We start from the raw sequence: 15,214 nt of genomic DNA on the forward strand, positions 1-15,214 counted from the left end.
ATCATCTGCATATCGCAGGTTGTTAATGAGTCTTCCTCCAATCCTGATGCCACATTTTTCTTCATAGAACCCAGCTTCTCGTATTATATGCTCAGCATACAGGTTGAATAAGTATGGTGAAAGAATACATCCTCGTTGCACACTTTCTTAATTTTAAACCATTCAGTGTTCCCATGTTCTGTTCTAACAACTGCCTCTTGGTACAGGTACAGATTCCTCATGAGCACAATTAAGTGTTCCAAAATACTCATACTTCGCAAGGGTGTCCATAGCCTGTCATGATCCACACATTCGAAAGCCTTTTCATAGTCAATAAAGCATAGATAAACATCTTTCTGATATTCTCTGCTTTCAGCCAAGATCCATCAGACATCAGCAATAATATCTCTCATTCCACAGCCTCTTCTGAATCCAGCTTGAACCTCTGGAAGTTCTCTGTCAATGTATGCTTGCAGCCGTTTCTGTATTACCTTAAGTAAAACTTTACTCGCATGGGATATCTTAAGAGATTGTCCGATGGTTTCCGCATTCTGTTGGATCATCTCTCATTGGAATGGGCACAAATACGGAACTCTTTCAGTCAGTTGGCCAGATAGTTGTCTTCCAAATTTCTTGACAGAGATGAGTGAGTGCCTCCTGTGCCACCTCACTTTCTTGAAAGATTTCAATTTTGATTCCATCAAGTCCTAGTGCCTTGTTCTTTGCCAATTCCTTCAATGCACCTTGGACTTCCTCCTTCTGTATCATTGGCTCTTGATCATTTGCTACGTCTTGAGACAGTTGAACATTAACCATTTCCTTTTGGTACGGTGACTCTGTGTATTCCTTCCATCTTCTTTTGATGCTTTCTGCATCATTCAATAATTTGCCCAGAGAATCATTCAATAATGAACATCGAGACTTGAATGTTTTCTTCAGTTTCCCCAGCTTAAGAAATGCTGAGCGAGTTTTCTCTTTTTTGTTTTCTGATTCCAGATCTTTGCACATTTTGTTGTAATATTTGGCGTTATCTTCTCGAGCTGATCGTTGAAATTTTCTGTTCAGCTCTTAGACCTCCTCATTTCTTCCATTTGCTTTAGCATCTCTACGCTGGAGAGCCAGTTTCAGTGTCTCTTATGACATCCGTTTTGACCTTTTCCTTCTTTCTTGTCTTCTCAATGACTTTTTGCTTTCTTCCTGTATGATGCTCTTGATGTCATCCTACAACTCTTCTGGTCTTCGGTCTTTAGAGTTTAATGTATCAAATCTGTTCTTCTGATGATCTCTAAATTCAGGTGGAATATATTCAAGGTCATATTTTGGCTCCCGTTGAAGTGGTTTTCATTTTCTTCAGCTTCAGTTTGAACTTGCATATGAGTAATTGATGGATGGTCTGTTCCACAGTCTGGCCATGGCCTTGTTTTGACTGATGATATAGAGCTTTTCCATCTTCTCTTTCTGCAGATGTGGTCAATTTGATTTCTATGTATTCCAGCTGATGAGGTCCATGTGTATGTTATGAACATTTGCTAGGCCTGGTTCTAGAAGTTTCTGTCAGGATTAAAGAAACTATTTCTTAAAGAACCTAACCTAATGCCTGGCACACAGTAGGTTCACAGTAATTTTAGTTCTTATTTATTACTACTATGATTATTCCTGTTGTTGGGTCAAACATTTTTAAAAATTAGTTTATCCTTTTTCTTTGGTTCTTCAGCTCTGCCCATAGTTTCCTCTGTAATATTGGACCAGACTTCAGAGTTTTCTTCCAAGATTTAGATCCATTGAGAAAAACCACAGGATTGGTAACCAGCCTCTGAGAACAGATGGCTCTTTGAGAAATAAGAAGTCACAATATGTTAGGGGTCTTCATAGAAAAATGCTTAGTATGAAAAAACTAGGTACAGATTTCGATTTATTTTCCACCAAATGAACTCATATTAACTTATTATGGCATGTCTGAACAGAATCTAGTTGGAGGCACTGAGAAGGTTATGCCATCATTTTGAAAACAGCTCAGAAGAAACTATCAGAGAAACATGAATTCTGCTAAAATTGAAGCAAGAACGAACATCTAATTTATGGTGACGCTTAGGTGGAAGAATGGTGAAGTCACTGATGCTTCACAAAAAATGTGTGAGGCTCATGCCCCAAAGAATGCAGCAGTTTACAGATGTTTTCAGAAGGGGCGAGACTGTTGGAAGCGGCAGGCCAGCTTGTTTGTGCCTACCTGAAGAGGACCAACGATTAACAGCAGAAACAGCAGCCAACACCATAGACATCTCAGTTGTTTTCAACTTACAGAATTCTGACTAAAAATTTAAATTGAGCAGATTTTCCACTTGCTGGGTGCCAAAACTGTTGTTCCCAGATCAGCTGCCAACAGGAGCCGAGCTTTCAATGGGAATGGTAAACAAGTGGGTTCAAGGTCTGGAAGCATTTCTTCGTAGAATTGCACAGGACACGAAGCATGGCTTTACCAGTATCCTGAAGACAAAGCACAATCAAAGCAGTGGTCTCTAAGGTGGAAGTGGTCCAGTCAAAACAAAAGGTCTTGGCAACAGGTTTGGGGGATACTCCAGGTATTTTGCTGGTTAACTTTGGAGGGGGCAAGGAACAATATCTGCTTATTATGAGAGCGTTTTGAGAGAGCCAAGTGGTCACCAGAGAGCCCTTGTTCACTCCACCAGTATTCCTGCTCACGGCTCTCATCAAACAAGGGCAATTTTGCCAGTGCTGTAGAGGAACCCCTTCTGACTTCTTTTTCTTTCCTAGTCTTAAAAAATCTTAAAAGTACACCCACTTTGTTCCACTTTCTGATGATGAAAAGACTACACTGTCATGGTGAGAGTCCCAGGACCCTCCGTTCTTTGGGGAGGGACTAAGTGCCAAAAGAACCATCAGATCTGTGCAGTCAGAGTGCTCCTTGGAAGCAGGATGACCAAACTTTGTCTCTCATACTTGGGACATATTGTCAAGAGGGACCAGTCACTGTAGAAGGATCTCATGTTTGGTAAGGTGAAGGGTCAGAGAAAAAGAAGAAGACCCCCAGTGAGATGGATTGGCCAAGTGGCAGCATTGATGGGCTCAAGTGGGGCAACAATTGTGAGGTTGGCCCAGGATCGGGCAGTGTTTCATTCTGTTGTACATAGCGTCGCTATGAGTCGGTACCAACTCGATGGCACCTAACAACAGCGACAGTAACAAGTAGCTGGTGTCAACACTTACAAAAGTATCCTGACGTTGATGGAGCTGGTAGTGAGAAATAAAACTTACTTTTTTTTATTTGTATCTTTCAGCTCTGTTTTTCCACAACTTTTAGAAGTTCCTTTGTGTATTTAGTCTGGTAGGACTCCTGGTGTGGTGCTGTAGGATCAGCACTGAGCTGCAAACCACAAGGTCAGCAGTTCAAGCCCACCAGCTGCTCCTTGGAAACCTTATACAGAGTCACTATGAGTCAGAACCGACTCGATGGCACCTAACAGTAACATCCCTCTCCCATTTGTCCCTTGTCCCCCCACAGGAAGAGTTTGAGAAAGCACTGGTCTGGTATGAGTCGACACTGAAGCTGCAGCCTGAGTTTGTCCCAGCGAAGAATCGGATTCAGACCATCCAGTGCCACTTGATGCTGAAGAAGGGAAGGCGGTCTCCCTGATGCGCTCCTCCTCTCTTCTCGCCCTCACTTTCTCTCACCCTCTTAAAAAAAAAAAAAGCCAGTCATTGTCAGTATCTACTCTTAATGACATGTGTGAAGATAACTGAGTAAGATGTAACAACAAACAGAACTTTGAAATATGTGGGAATTGGTTTATTTTTGTTTTGTTTGGCTTTTAAGTTCCTTATTTTCCCTACCCATCCCCAGAAAAGGTGTCTTCAGAAACAAAGATTTCTCAAAAGGAAAGTGCAGCTTAAAGATACTGTGTAAATACTGAGCCAAGATCTCTCTGGAGCTGTGCTCCGTCTCTGAAACCTCAATGCCTCTAGGGCTTTTCTCAGTGGTCCAGCCAGCCCCCTCCTCATTGGACGAGGCTGAAAGTGCTTTGCACATTCTCTGCTTCCTGCCGTAGCCTCCCTTGTCAATGGAAATGCAAAAGCCCGCCTGGTGCCAGTCAGTGAGAAGCAGTGTTCTGCACTCTCCCCATTAGATCTCCATGCTTGTCCCCTGTCGTGTCTGTTCCATGCTGCTATTTACAAACTCTCAGAGGTAGTTTGCAGGGGAGGATAGGGGAAATAATTTTAAAAGCAATATCTACAACAGCAAAAACTCTTAGGATCACCTGACCTTTGTCATGTTATTTATGTTGGGGAGGGAGGGGGGCTGAGAAGGGGAAAACAGCAGTGTACAACATCTATATCATTTGTATTTTAATTCCAACACACAAGGAAACCAATAAGTTGAAATCCTATATAACAGGTTTATATATAGAGAACATGTATATTTGAAGCCCTCTATAGACTATGTTTTCCTAATTCTTTGCTCACTGTGTTACCCATCTTGGAATAAGCTGTGAGTGTCCACCCCCGCCCTCCGAGGCCTTCTGACTTAGCTCCTCAGGAGAGAGTAATGAGCCAAGGTCGAGTGTTCCCACACAATGCTTCTACCTTTGGTCCCAGGAGAATCAGAAACTCCAGACATTTTGGAATCTTCAAGGGCACATACTGAGAACAAAAATAAAAGTTGTTGATGAGCAAAATCGGCCTGTAGTGTCATTTTTCTTTAGAACAAGACTACTGTGGACAAGACAGAAGCCTGCTTGTAGCTCTGGCTCTGATCTTCCCCCATCTGAGATTACTGTCGTCTGTCTTTCCACAACATCAGGGTAAGAGGAACAAACCATCACTAGGTTCCGTGGTTTCATGATGCATATGGCTGAGAAACATGCAGCCAGCAGATGTTCAGAGCTTGACAGAAAGCTGGCCTTCCCTGGAAAGCAAGAACATAAGCCACCAAGACAGGTCCCTTCAGCTGTTGTTGTTAAGTGCTGTCAAGGAGCGGCTGGTGAGCTTGTACCACTGTCCCTGTGGTTCACATGACTTTACAGTCTAGCTATTAACCTATAGCACCACACCAGGACTCCCCCTTCAGGTGAACACTAGCCAAAAGACCCTAAAGTTCCTCCAGGTCAGCTTCATGGAGAACCTTGGGGAGAGTCGTTCTAGGACTTGAGTTGAGCATTCCCTCTGGCACAGGATTCCATGGAAGACAGAGTTTCTGTAGACTTTTCCTGAATATTATCAGGCACCCAAACACTGGGTCACTCAACTTGGTTCTGACACAGACTTGTGTCGTTCCTAAGAGGCAAGTAGGAAGCCAGATGTACTCTGTGCAGTGAGAGCCCATTGAATTCCAAACCATTTCATCGGACGTATTTGAGAACAGCAAACTCATCTGTTACTGAATAAAGTGAGCTGGGAGGTGGCGGGGGATTCTTATAAAATACTGTGTGTGTCTGGGTGTAATTCCTGCCTCCACACCACTCTACAGTTCAGCATTTCATTGTTCCTGAAAACAGAAGTATATTTTTCACTGCCATGCAGTGATGTTCACTCACTGAAGTACAGTTTCATGTGTTTTGACAAATGCACAAGGTCATGTGGTTTCCACAACAATCAAGGCGCCAACTCCCATCACCCACAGAAGACTGGCGATCACCCCACTTCCGTGAGGTTATTCATGAGGGAGGGGGCTGAGAAAGGGGAATCCAGCAATGTACAAACAACAGCTATATCATTTGTATTTTTATAACAAAAAACAAGGACCCAATAAGCTGAGATCCTATGTCACTGCTTTAAATATAAAGAATATACATATATTCTTGGCAGGGAATCTCCTGCACCCTTAACTCTTGGCAGCCACTGGTCTGTTGCTTGTCCCTATAATTTGTTTTCTTTTGTTTTTCCTTTTCCATAATGTTGCGCGAATAGGATTATACAATATATAGCTTTTTGAGCCTGATTTCTTTCATGTAATGATGCGGATTCATCCATGCTGTTGTGTGAATCATTACTTCATTACTTTTTGTTCTTGAGTACTGTTCCATCGTTTATCCTCCTGTTGGGTGTTCAAGTTTGGTAAGATTATTAATAAAACTAGTGGTGGTGTAGGTGCCATCAGTTAACTCAGTTCCAACTCATAGCGAGTCTGTGCACAAGAAAACAGCAGCTCCTGGTACTGCGCAGCATCACGGTTGCTGACCCTGGTCTGGATCTCACATGCAGGTGTTTGTAGATGCTCACATCTGTAGCTTTCTTTTCTCACATAAATCGAGTGGCCATTTTCCTGGGCAGAATATCTTGGAAGCCAGACCAACCACCCCTGTTTTAGGCAGGAGCAGCAGGTGGAGGTAAGTGTGAATGAGACTCTGAGAAAGCGGAAGGGTGAGAGGGTGCCTTCTCTCTGGAATGGTTAGGAATTGCTTCCAGCGTTGTATCCAGCCTCAGTCAGATGAGGGATGGTGGGGAGCTGCCAGCCACGGCCTGGTGACAGACTGCGGTTCTGTCTCTTGGGGGACCAGTAGCACTGACACGGCTCTATCGGGCCCTGGCCAGCTATTTGCCCCATCCCTGTCTGGTAGCTTCCCTGTCGTGGTGTTGCCACCCCAGAACATTACAGGGCTCATGGGCTCAATGGGAGCGTGGTGGCTCTGTACAATAAGCACCAGACTACAAACAATGGGTCCGCAGTTCAAGCACGAGAAAAGAGGATTTCTGCTCCGGAAGAGTTAAAGCCTCAGAAACCCTGTACAGGGTCGCCATGAGTCAGAACCAACTTGCCAGAACTCAACAGCAAATGGACTCAGGGTCTGACTGCCAGTAGCCCAAGGCTCAGGCACCCGACTTGCAGGGAGGGGAACTAGAGACAGTGTCCAGTATAAGGGGCTGTACCTTGTGTCTCCTCTGTTCCACATTCGCAGAGGAGGGGCCTAAGGAAGGACTTTCAGGACACACTCTGCCCAGCACTTTGGGCCCACGATGGCAGATGGTCCATGTGGTGACTCCCTTTGTGATAGGCTGTCTGTGCTTCATCGAGCACCAGAATGGGTTCCACAAACCTGACTTCACATCCAGAGTTGTGAGAACTTGAGAAAGTCACAGCTCTGAGCTGAATTTCTCAGTGAAAGAAAGAAAATCAGGATCCAAATTGCTCTTCACAGGCCAGTTGTGGGAATCAAAGGAGCTAAAGGGTAAAAAGTAGAAAAGCACATCCAAACACTGTTGAGTGGGAGCTATTGTCACTGTGTTGTAGCAGTTGGGTTTTGTTGGTTGTTTTATTGTCATTATTATCATTACTGTGAATTGGGTGAAGGTTACAAAGCACATCAGTTTTCCATTCCACAATTCATGCACATTTTGTTTCATCTCATTGACTGAAGCCCCACAATGTAACCTCACTTATCCCACTTCCTCCCTGTGTTTTGGTTTGGGAAGGCGGTGGACTGGGTTTATTAACACTGTCAGGAGGATGACATGGACGGTCAGTGTGGACACTCACTGTATCACACTCCCTGTGTACCAGATTTTGAGCCTCAGCCATTTGATCTTCCTCTGTGGCTACAGGATGCCTCAGAGCAGTGCCTCGGCCATGGGCGGGCAGCCTGGGACATAGATGTCCACAGACACAGTACGGTCACAGTGCCTCACCAAAGAGTACCAGTAGTGGTTAATAGCCTCACCATAGGCGCAGCTTCCCATCGACACCAGGGCTCAGGCATCCCATCATACACATTTCGGAGTGCAGGGTCCATCTTGTTGGTGAGTGTACCAGCCACATACCCATGGTGCAGCAGGCAACACCAAAGATCATGGACCACAGAGAGCACCGAGACCTAACTGACAAGGTCATCTAGCCTGGCCACCACCACATGCTGGCCTCAGCTGCTGGAAGCACAGTGGACTTGAACACAGCAGGCTGGGCACTGCTCAGATGGTCAGTGACCACACTCTGGTGAATATCTCTTGTCTGTGGAACTGCACCCATGCCAGAAATGCAAAGACCAAGGATCTGGAGACCAAGCAGCTCTGCTTGTCCAGAAGGCGGGCCTGGGTTGTTCCTGTTGTAGGGTGACCTGCTGTCCTACCTGGTGGGAAGTCCTGCCATCCGGTGTCTCAAGTCACACTGAACAGTATAGCAATGTGATGCAGGACCAGGGCTCCCGGTCTCTGTCAATCAATCAATCAATCAGACCGACAGCGATGACATCTTAGCCTCAGCCCCTCCCTATGTCTTCTGTTTCCATCCCTCCTTTCCTAACCCTCTGAACTGTGCCCTTGGGTAAACGCTGCCCTTTTGTTCTCAAAGGGTTGAGCATTCTAAGGTGCACCTCCCTGGTGTGACTGTCCCCCTTGTAGACCTATCGTCTGATTGAAAATTGAGCCATTTCCAGACCTGAAGGGTGACTAAGGGCCAGCATTTCAGGGGTTCCATCAGTTTTTGTCTAACCAGTAAGCCTGGTATGTTTTCATGTGTATTTTAAGTTTTGTTCTGCATTGTTCTCCCCCCCATCCAGGACCTTCTCATGTGCTCCTTTTCGGAGCAGTTGGTAGTGGAAGCTGGGCACCATCTAGTTCTTCTGGTCACAAGGTCATAGAGGCTTATTCATGTGGTCTATTAATCCATCAGACTAATTGTTTCCATGTGGCTTTTATTTTCTTCACTCTTCTTTCCTCAAGACAAGAAGCGACCAATAGGTGCACCTTAAATGGTCATTCATGAGCTCTGAAGATTCATCAAAGTACAATGAAAACCATTGTTTTTGTGGACAATGCCCATTGATCTTGGTGTCCCCTGAGACCCTGGTCCTGAGCCTCCAGGTTCTACAACTCATTCCCTCAAGAGTTTAGCTGTGGGTGTTTTTAAAGTATTTTTAAGAGTTTAAATAACACCTAGATATCCAGTCCTGGTGTGATGCTGTGGGTTAATGAGCTGGACTGCAAAATCGGTTTGAACCCCACAGCCTGCAGTTCAAGCGCACCAGCCGCTCCTTGGAAACCCTATATAGGGTTGTTATGGGTTGGGCTGGAATCAACTCAGTGGCATTTACCAATAACAATCCACTTGGCGTATCCTCTGATCAGACTTGCCCCAGCCTTTGTTCCTGTATTCCCTTCTAGATATGGCTTCTTCCTTCCTCCTGACTCCTACTCACCTAGGCCTCTCTCCTCTGATGGCTCCATCTTTTCTGATAGCTGAAACTGCTTCAGCTCGTTGAACCAGGCAAAGTGCCACCTAGCATTTATTGAGAACAAACATCTAGCATTTATTGAGCTTTTACTTTGTTCCAGGATTATTCTAAATGTGTTACATGGGATAAAACTCATTTACACCTCATAACGACCCAAAGTGTAGGTACCACGATTATTATCCCAATTTTAACAGTAAGAAAACTGAAAGCAAGATTTATATTTGCTTCTCAGCTTGGGTGTCACACTGTGAGGAAAGTCTGACTTAGGTCCCCACCTTCCCACAAGTAGACGGATGAGGATTTCAGTTTCTACCCCAGTCTGAGGAAGACTACTCTCTCCTCAGCGCCAGCCCTGGTCTGGTGGTCAAGAACTCCAGCCTGTGTCTAGCACCTGGTTGCTGGCCTTTGGTTTCACACAGAGCCCATTTCTAGTTCCAAGTCATCCGTGAGACGTACCTTCTGTGCCTACCTCAGACGCAGTTCCCAAGGCCTGGAGTAACTTTCAGGTTGTGTGAGCTGTGCTCTACCCATTTCCACTCCACTGTTGGCCCCTGGTGATTTCTCTTTCTTGATTTCGAGTCACTTCTGTCTTTAAAAACATTTTATTCTGCATTTGTACAAGGGCTCTTTACAGTGTTCATGGAAACATTCCCTTATCTTTTCATTCCATTTTCCCCAAAACTTTTTGAAGCCCCTCATGTGTTTTCAGGTGGGAGAGTGGGGAACTCCAGATCTGACATCATAACTGGAACTCTGGAGGGAGTACTTTTGTACTACACATGACCTTTTCTGGAATCTTCCCCAAGGGGAGCAGAAACCTATTGCATGCTACTGATAGACTTGAATGATATCCTTCATAAGGACCAAGGTTTCAGAGACACTGGCTTAAGAGTAAGTTCACTCCTCCAAAGCTAGGCCTGTGCCTGCCAACCCAGAATTTCTATAGAAGCATATCTCAGAGTGCCCAGCTTCTCAGAAAATACCCAGCTCCTCGAGGGAGGGTCCACTTCATGATCTGAAAACCCAGGTCGATTCTTACCTCAAAAAACTGGCCAGCAGGAACCACGGCTTCTCCACTAAGACCTCTCCAAGAGTTCTGAGTCAGCCTCACTGATTGTGCTCTCTAGGCAGGCACCAGGGAGAGGGACTGTCTTGAGGTGAGGTGCTTTGGGCTGTTGTCAAGTACAGCACCAACAACAGTCTCTAGCTCAGGGATGGGCAATCGGGCTAACTTCTGCCCATTGCTCTCCAAATCCTGTAGGTGGCAGCTGGACACAAGACTGAAGAGCTGAGGGCCAAGCTCAGCAACTAATGAGAGGACACGCTGTAGGATTCCAGGCAACTGTGTCCTTGGGTTCAGGGCTATTCACAACCAGTCACTGATGGCAGAGACTGGAGAAGGGACAAGAAAGATGATGGAGTGCCGAGACCCGCACTGTCTAGGATGGCAACCATAAGCCACATCCGACTATCTACATTTCCAATTTAAATTTTAAAAAAATTAAAATAAAAAACACCCTAGTTGGACTAGCCATATTTTAAGTGCTCAACAGCCACATATGACTACTTTATTAGCACAGATAATGGAACATTTTCATCTTCACAAGAAATTCCATGGGACAGCACCACCCTAGGCAGTGGATTCCACTCCCAGCCATAGGTGTCTCCCCACCCAGACACTGAACACAGTCTAATAGTGCCCATCCCAGGAGAGAATGCCCCCTCAGAAGGACCCCAAAGCACAGACCCTTGAAGCAGACCTCTCCTCTCCTCCTTCTTGTTGAGAAACAAGTACTTCTCCCTGAGGCTAGGTGGAACTTGGGAATGAGACTCCAGGAGAATTGGGTGTGATGTGGGACTTGGAGTAGCAGAGGTGCATGCAAAGAATGGTTATTGTATGTCAATTATATCTCAATAAAACTGTTTAAACCACACACAAACAATGGAGCCTCCAAGGAGGGGGTGGTACCCTCAATCTGTCGGGAAGAGACACCACTCATCTCCTGTTGCCCTTTTCTTCCCGATGAAGCTCTTCATTCTAGACAGTAAGTGCCACGGCCTCATCTTAATGGCAGAGCAGTCCAGAAGGGGAGATGAAAGGCGACTTGTTGAGAGGGAAGATCATCAGCAGTATCTCAAAACCCTTTCCTTTATTACACCTACCTGTTGATGGTCTGTGTCCACTGCTATCATAGAATTGATGGAGGACATGTGTCATGTCTTCTTTGCAACTGCATCTTCCTCACGTGTCTGACTTCTAACTAACCCATCAACACCACCACCTCCCAAATCCAGATCCCCTCCCATCGAGTCAGTTCCAACTCAACTCTTTATGGAAGTAGAAAGTCTCATCTTTCTTCCCCAGAGTAGCTGGTGGGTTTGAACTGCCGACCTTGCAGTTAGTAGTCCAGTGTTTATCCTACAGCACCACCAGGTAGGACTCCATGGCCATTAGACTTTCCGAAGTAGTTGCCTCTAAAGACTCTTCCTTCATAGACCCTCTTCTCCCACTTAGTTGTGAAGGAAGCTTCCAGAGCTCCTGCAGAGCGAGGTCATGTTTGCTTGAATACTTACTATTGAGGGTGACAAATCTTTGCCTTGTTAAGGTGGATGGAATTTTTTAAAACAACTGACAGCCATTTGGATCCAAGACTGGTGACTAAGGTAAGTGATCAAAATATCCTTGGTCATCCTAGGGACAAAAATGAGAAATGGTTAGAAAGAAATTAGTTTGGAATTCTTTTGTCATTTTAAAGCTGTCCCAGGAGACATCCCAAGGGAGAGCCAGACAACAGCAAACACTGTCATTCAAGTTCCTTCTTCCTCTCCCAACGTGACTGTTTAGGAGGGACCCACCTTCTTCCAGAAGACAGTATTCTGATCTCATTACTTTAACTGTGGATCTTATGCTTTTGGATCCCTTGAGAAACTGTGGACAGCTCTAGCCCATATCTTGCATACAACTTCAGTTGGCTCCCGGAGCTCATTTAAGGCCCTTGAGACCAACAAGTATGATTTTCTGAGCTTCTCCATCTCTGCCCACACACACCCACAAAGAGCCCAGCCCAGGGCTCTGACCTAACAGATTTGTCCATAGAGCATGTGAATTAGCAGCGTTCATTCTGAGAGTGTGGCCAGCTCCCACCGCAGCCCACCCTCTCACTCAGCAGTGTGGTCAGTCTTCTTGGCTCTGTGCCTTCCCCTCAAAACAGCTGCATTTCAACCTCAGTGAGGTTCTGGCTTGGGAAGCAGCAGCAGAAGAGAGCTTTGCTGTTCTGAGGAGACTAAGGGGCCAGAGCCCTTAGATGCCACTCTCTGAATTCATGCACCGTGCGCCCCTCCCTGTGTTTCCCACCAGCTGGTCAACTTGCTCTGAGCAGCAGCCAAGGGCACAGAGATGGAAAGTGCTGGCCGTGCAGTCTCATGGCCACAAGAGGGACCCATTTGTCCTGACTGGTCAGGCAAGAAGTCTGGCTGAGATCGTGTCTCCCACCTTCATCCCTCAACACCCACGCAGCTCCAGGTCGTGTCGGTGCTGACTGAGGAGGGGAGTGGAGCGTGGGGTGCAGGGCTGTGCACCGCTAGGAATTCGCCCTGAGGTCTGTGACTCAGGTGACCACCAACTGAGGCAGTTTCCCCTAGCCACCTGACCACACAGGAAGGTGCCAGCTCCGCCCCCATCAAGGCCTCCCCTCAACACCTCTGAGCAATCAGGCCCTTTACAAGGCGTGCCTTCATCCCCTCTTAACTTTCTATTTTCTTTATGGCAAAAGCAACCCAGGTTCAAATGGGAAAATGAGAAAACTCAGGCAAAAGAACACCTGGAAACACCCCTTGTCAAAGACAACTGCTGTCAACCCCAGGAGGGTCTGTGCTGGCCCACTAAGGTCCTCAGGGGCCTCCCAGGGAGACGGAGGTGTGAATCTCTGTAGTGTGTGGTGACCCAGGGAGGTATCTCCAGGCTTACAGGCCCCAGCTGCCTAGAGGGAGAAACAAGTGGGCTGCGAGGGAAAGTAGAGGAAGCAGGCACATTGAGCTATTGTGTCCCACACATGGAAGCTTCACAGGGACCATCTCCTTCCATCAACACCAACATGGTTTTACAGCCAAGGAAACTGGGCTTCTGATAAACTCACTTTCTCAGGCAGGGCACCGATAAATGAGGGAGTCAGGATCTGAAGCCAAGACTGTCTTACTCCAGAAGCTGATGCCCCCCCTCCCCCTCAGAATGCACCTGAATCATCTTTACAAACACTCCTGCTGCTCGCCTGAGACTTGGAGGATGTGTCTCTTCCCCTCCCAAATCCAACTCCACACCTGCCAACCTCTATCTGCACCATCCACATCCCAGAGTTTATGGAACAACCACAAGTTTAGAGGGTCTCTGCTCCTGTCAGACCCTAAGTTCGGATTTCACAATCCCTGTCCTTAAAGCAGCCCTCAGGGGACTGGGGGAAGTTTGAGCATGAGGAGATGGCCCTTATCACATCTTGCAGGGGGCATCCATCGTCCCGTCAGCAGGTCCTCCACACTGAGTGGAAACTACTGGCAGCCTGGTCTCCCTTGGAGGCTCTGGAGAATGGGTCACCAGAGACATCTGATCATCTGGGTGTTCTCTAGAAAGGGCAGTCCCTGCTTCCCTTCCATGGAGGCAGACAGCTCTGAGGACAGGAACACCACCTTCTGTTGCCAATCTCCCTTTCTTAGGACATCTCTTTCCAGATTCAGTCCTCAGCCTGGAGTCCTGGTAGAGACCGTGTTTGGTTGTCAGGGCAACGATGCCATTGTTCCTGTAGCAAGAGCTTTTAGTGTGTCCAGGCCTCCTCAGCCCCTGGACCCGGCCCGACTCTCCCTACCATGCTAGGGCCAGTGCTTGCTCAGGGCCTCTTTGTCACCTCAGGATGTAGAGGTGGGGGAGACAGGTTGACTAGTCACCATGCCAACATCACATTGTCCACATCCTGGAAGGAAGAAAGGGACTCAAGAGGCAGTCAGATGTTCTAGGGAGGAGTTCATCTGTCCCTTGGACCACCATACAAGGACCCCTGCTGCTGGCCCAGACTCTAGCTTCAGGATCAACTAACGGAGAGGGTTTCACTAGCTTTCTGCTTTCGTACCCACTTTGCTTCATTTCTGCTTAGGTAAGCAAAGCTAGGGGTTTAGGTGTTGTCTGATGCATCCTGAATTTCCAGCAGTGGCCAGGCTGTGGATGAGGAGAGTGGCTGTTACCTACGGCTCCTCCGACACACAGGGCAGCAAGGCAGCTGAGCTGGGGGACAGGGTCTCACCTATATCCCTCATTCTCATACTCTCAGTCAACAACACTCACTGACTCACTGAAATGGACTCAGGGCCGTCTGCAAGTTAGGTATTATTAAAACCACTTTCACTAAAAGTAGAGGTGGACAACAGATGTTTCTAATTGATCTATCTATACACTGCCTACGTGAGATTCACTTTTGATACAATGACACAAAGAGGTCAAAAGTAAAAGAATGGAAAAATATATTCCATGCCAACAGTAAACTAAAGAGAGCTGGGATGGCTGCATTATTATCAGACAAAATCGATTTTAAGTAAAAAAAATGGTTGCAAGAGAAATCAAAGGACATTATATATTGATAAAACGTTCACTCCATTCAAAAGATATAACAATTATAAACATATATGCACTGAACAACAGAGGCTTAAAAACAGAAACTGACAGAATTTAAGGGAGAAGTAGACAATTCTACAATAATAGTTGGAGACTTCAATATTCCATTTTCAAAAATGAATACAATTTGTCAGATGGTTGTTACAGAAATACCAAAACCCAAAACTAACCCTAATGCTCTGGAGTTGCTTCTGACTCATAGTGACCTTTATAGGGTTCTCAAGAGAGCAGACAGCCTCATCTTTCTCCTGCCAAGTGACTAGTGAGTTTGAACTGCTGGTGATGGGGTTAGCAGTTCAGTGCTTACCCTACAGTACCATCAAGGCTCCTTGTTAAGAAAATTTTTTCTTAATTGCCATCGAGTTGGTTCCGACTCATAGTGACCCTATATAGGGTTTCC

General features: G+C 46.2%; 1 protein-coding gene across 2 annotated transcripts in view; it reads left to right on the forward strand.

Annotated features, from left to right (window-relative positions):
* The window catches only part of TTC17 (tetratricopeptide repeat domain 17), a 141,632-nt gene extending 136,966 nt beyond the window's left edge, over positions 1–4,666 (forward strand). Inside the window, exon 24 of one of the 2 annotated variants that reach the window (XM_006865029.1) lies at positions 3,500–3,674. In XM_006865029.1, coding sequence (XP_006865091.1) covers positions 3,500–3,631 — 132 coding nt within the window. In that variant the 3' untranslated portion in view covers positions 3,632–3,674. Of the gene's footprint in view, positions 1–3,499 lie in introns of both variants that reach the window. The other variant, XM_006865028.1, reaches the window with a different exon arrangement.
* The last annotated feature ends 10,548 nt before the right edge of the window (positions 4,667–15,214 follow it).

This window comes from Chrysochloris asiatica, unplaced genomic scaffold (genome assembly GCF_000296735.1).
Source record: "Chrysochloris asiatica unplaced genomic scaffold, ChrAsi1.0 scaffold00075, whole genome shotgun sequence".
Taxonomy (NCBI): Eukaryota; Metazoa; Chordata; class Mammalia; order Afrosoricida; family Chrysochloridae; genus Chrysochloris; species Chrysochloris asiatica.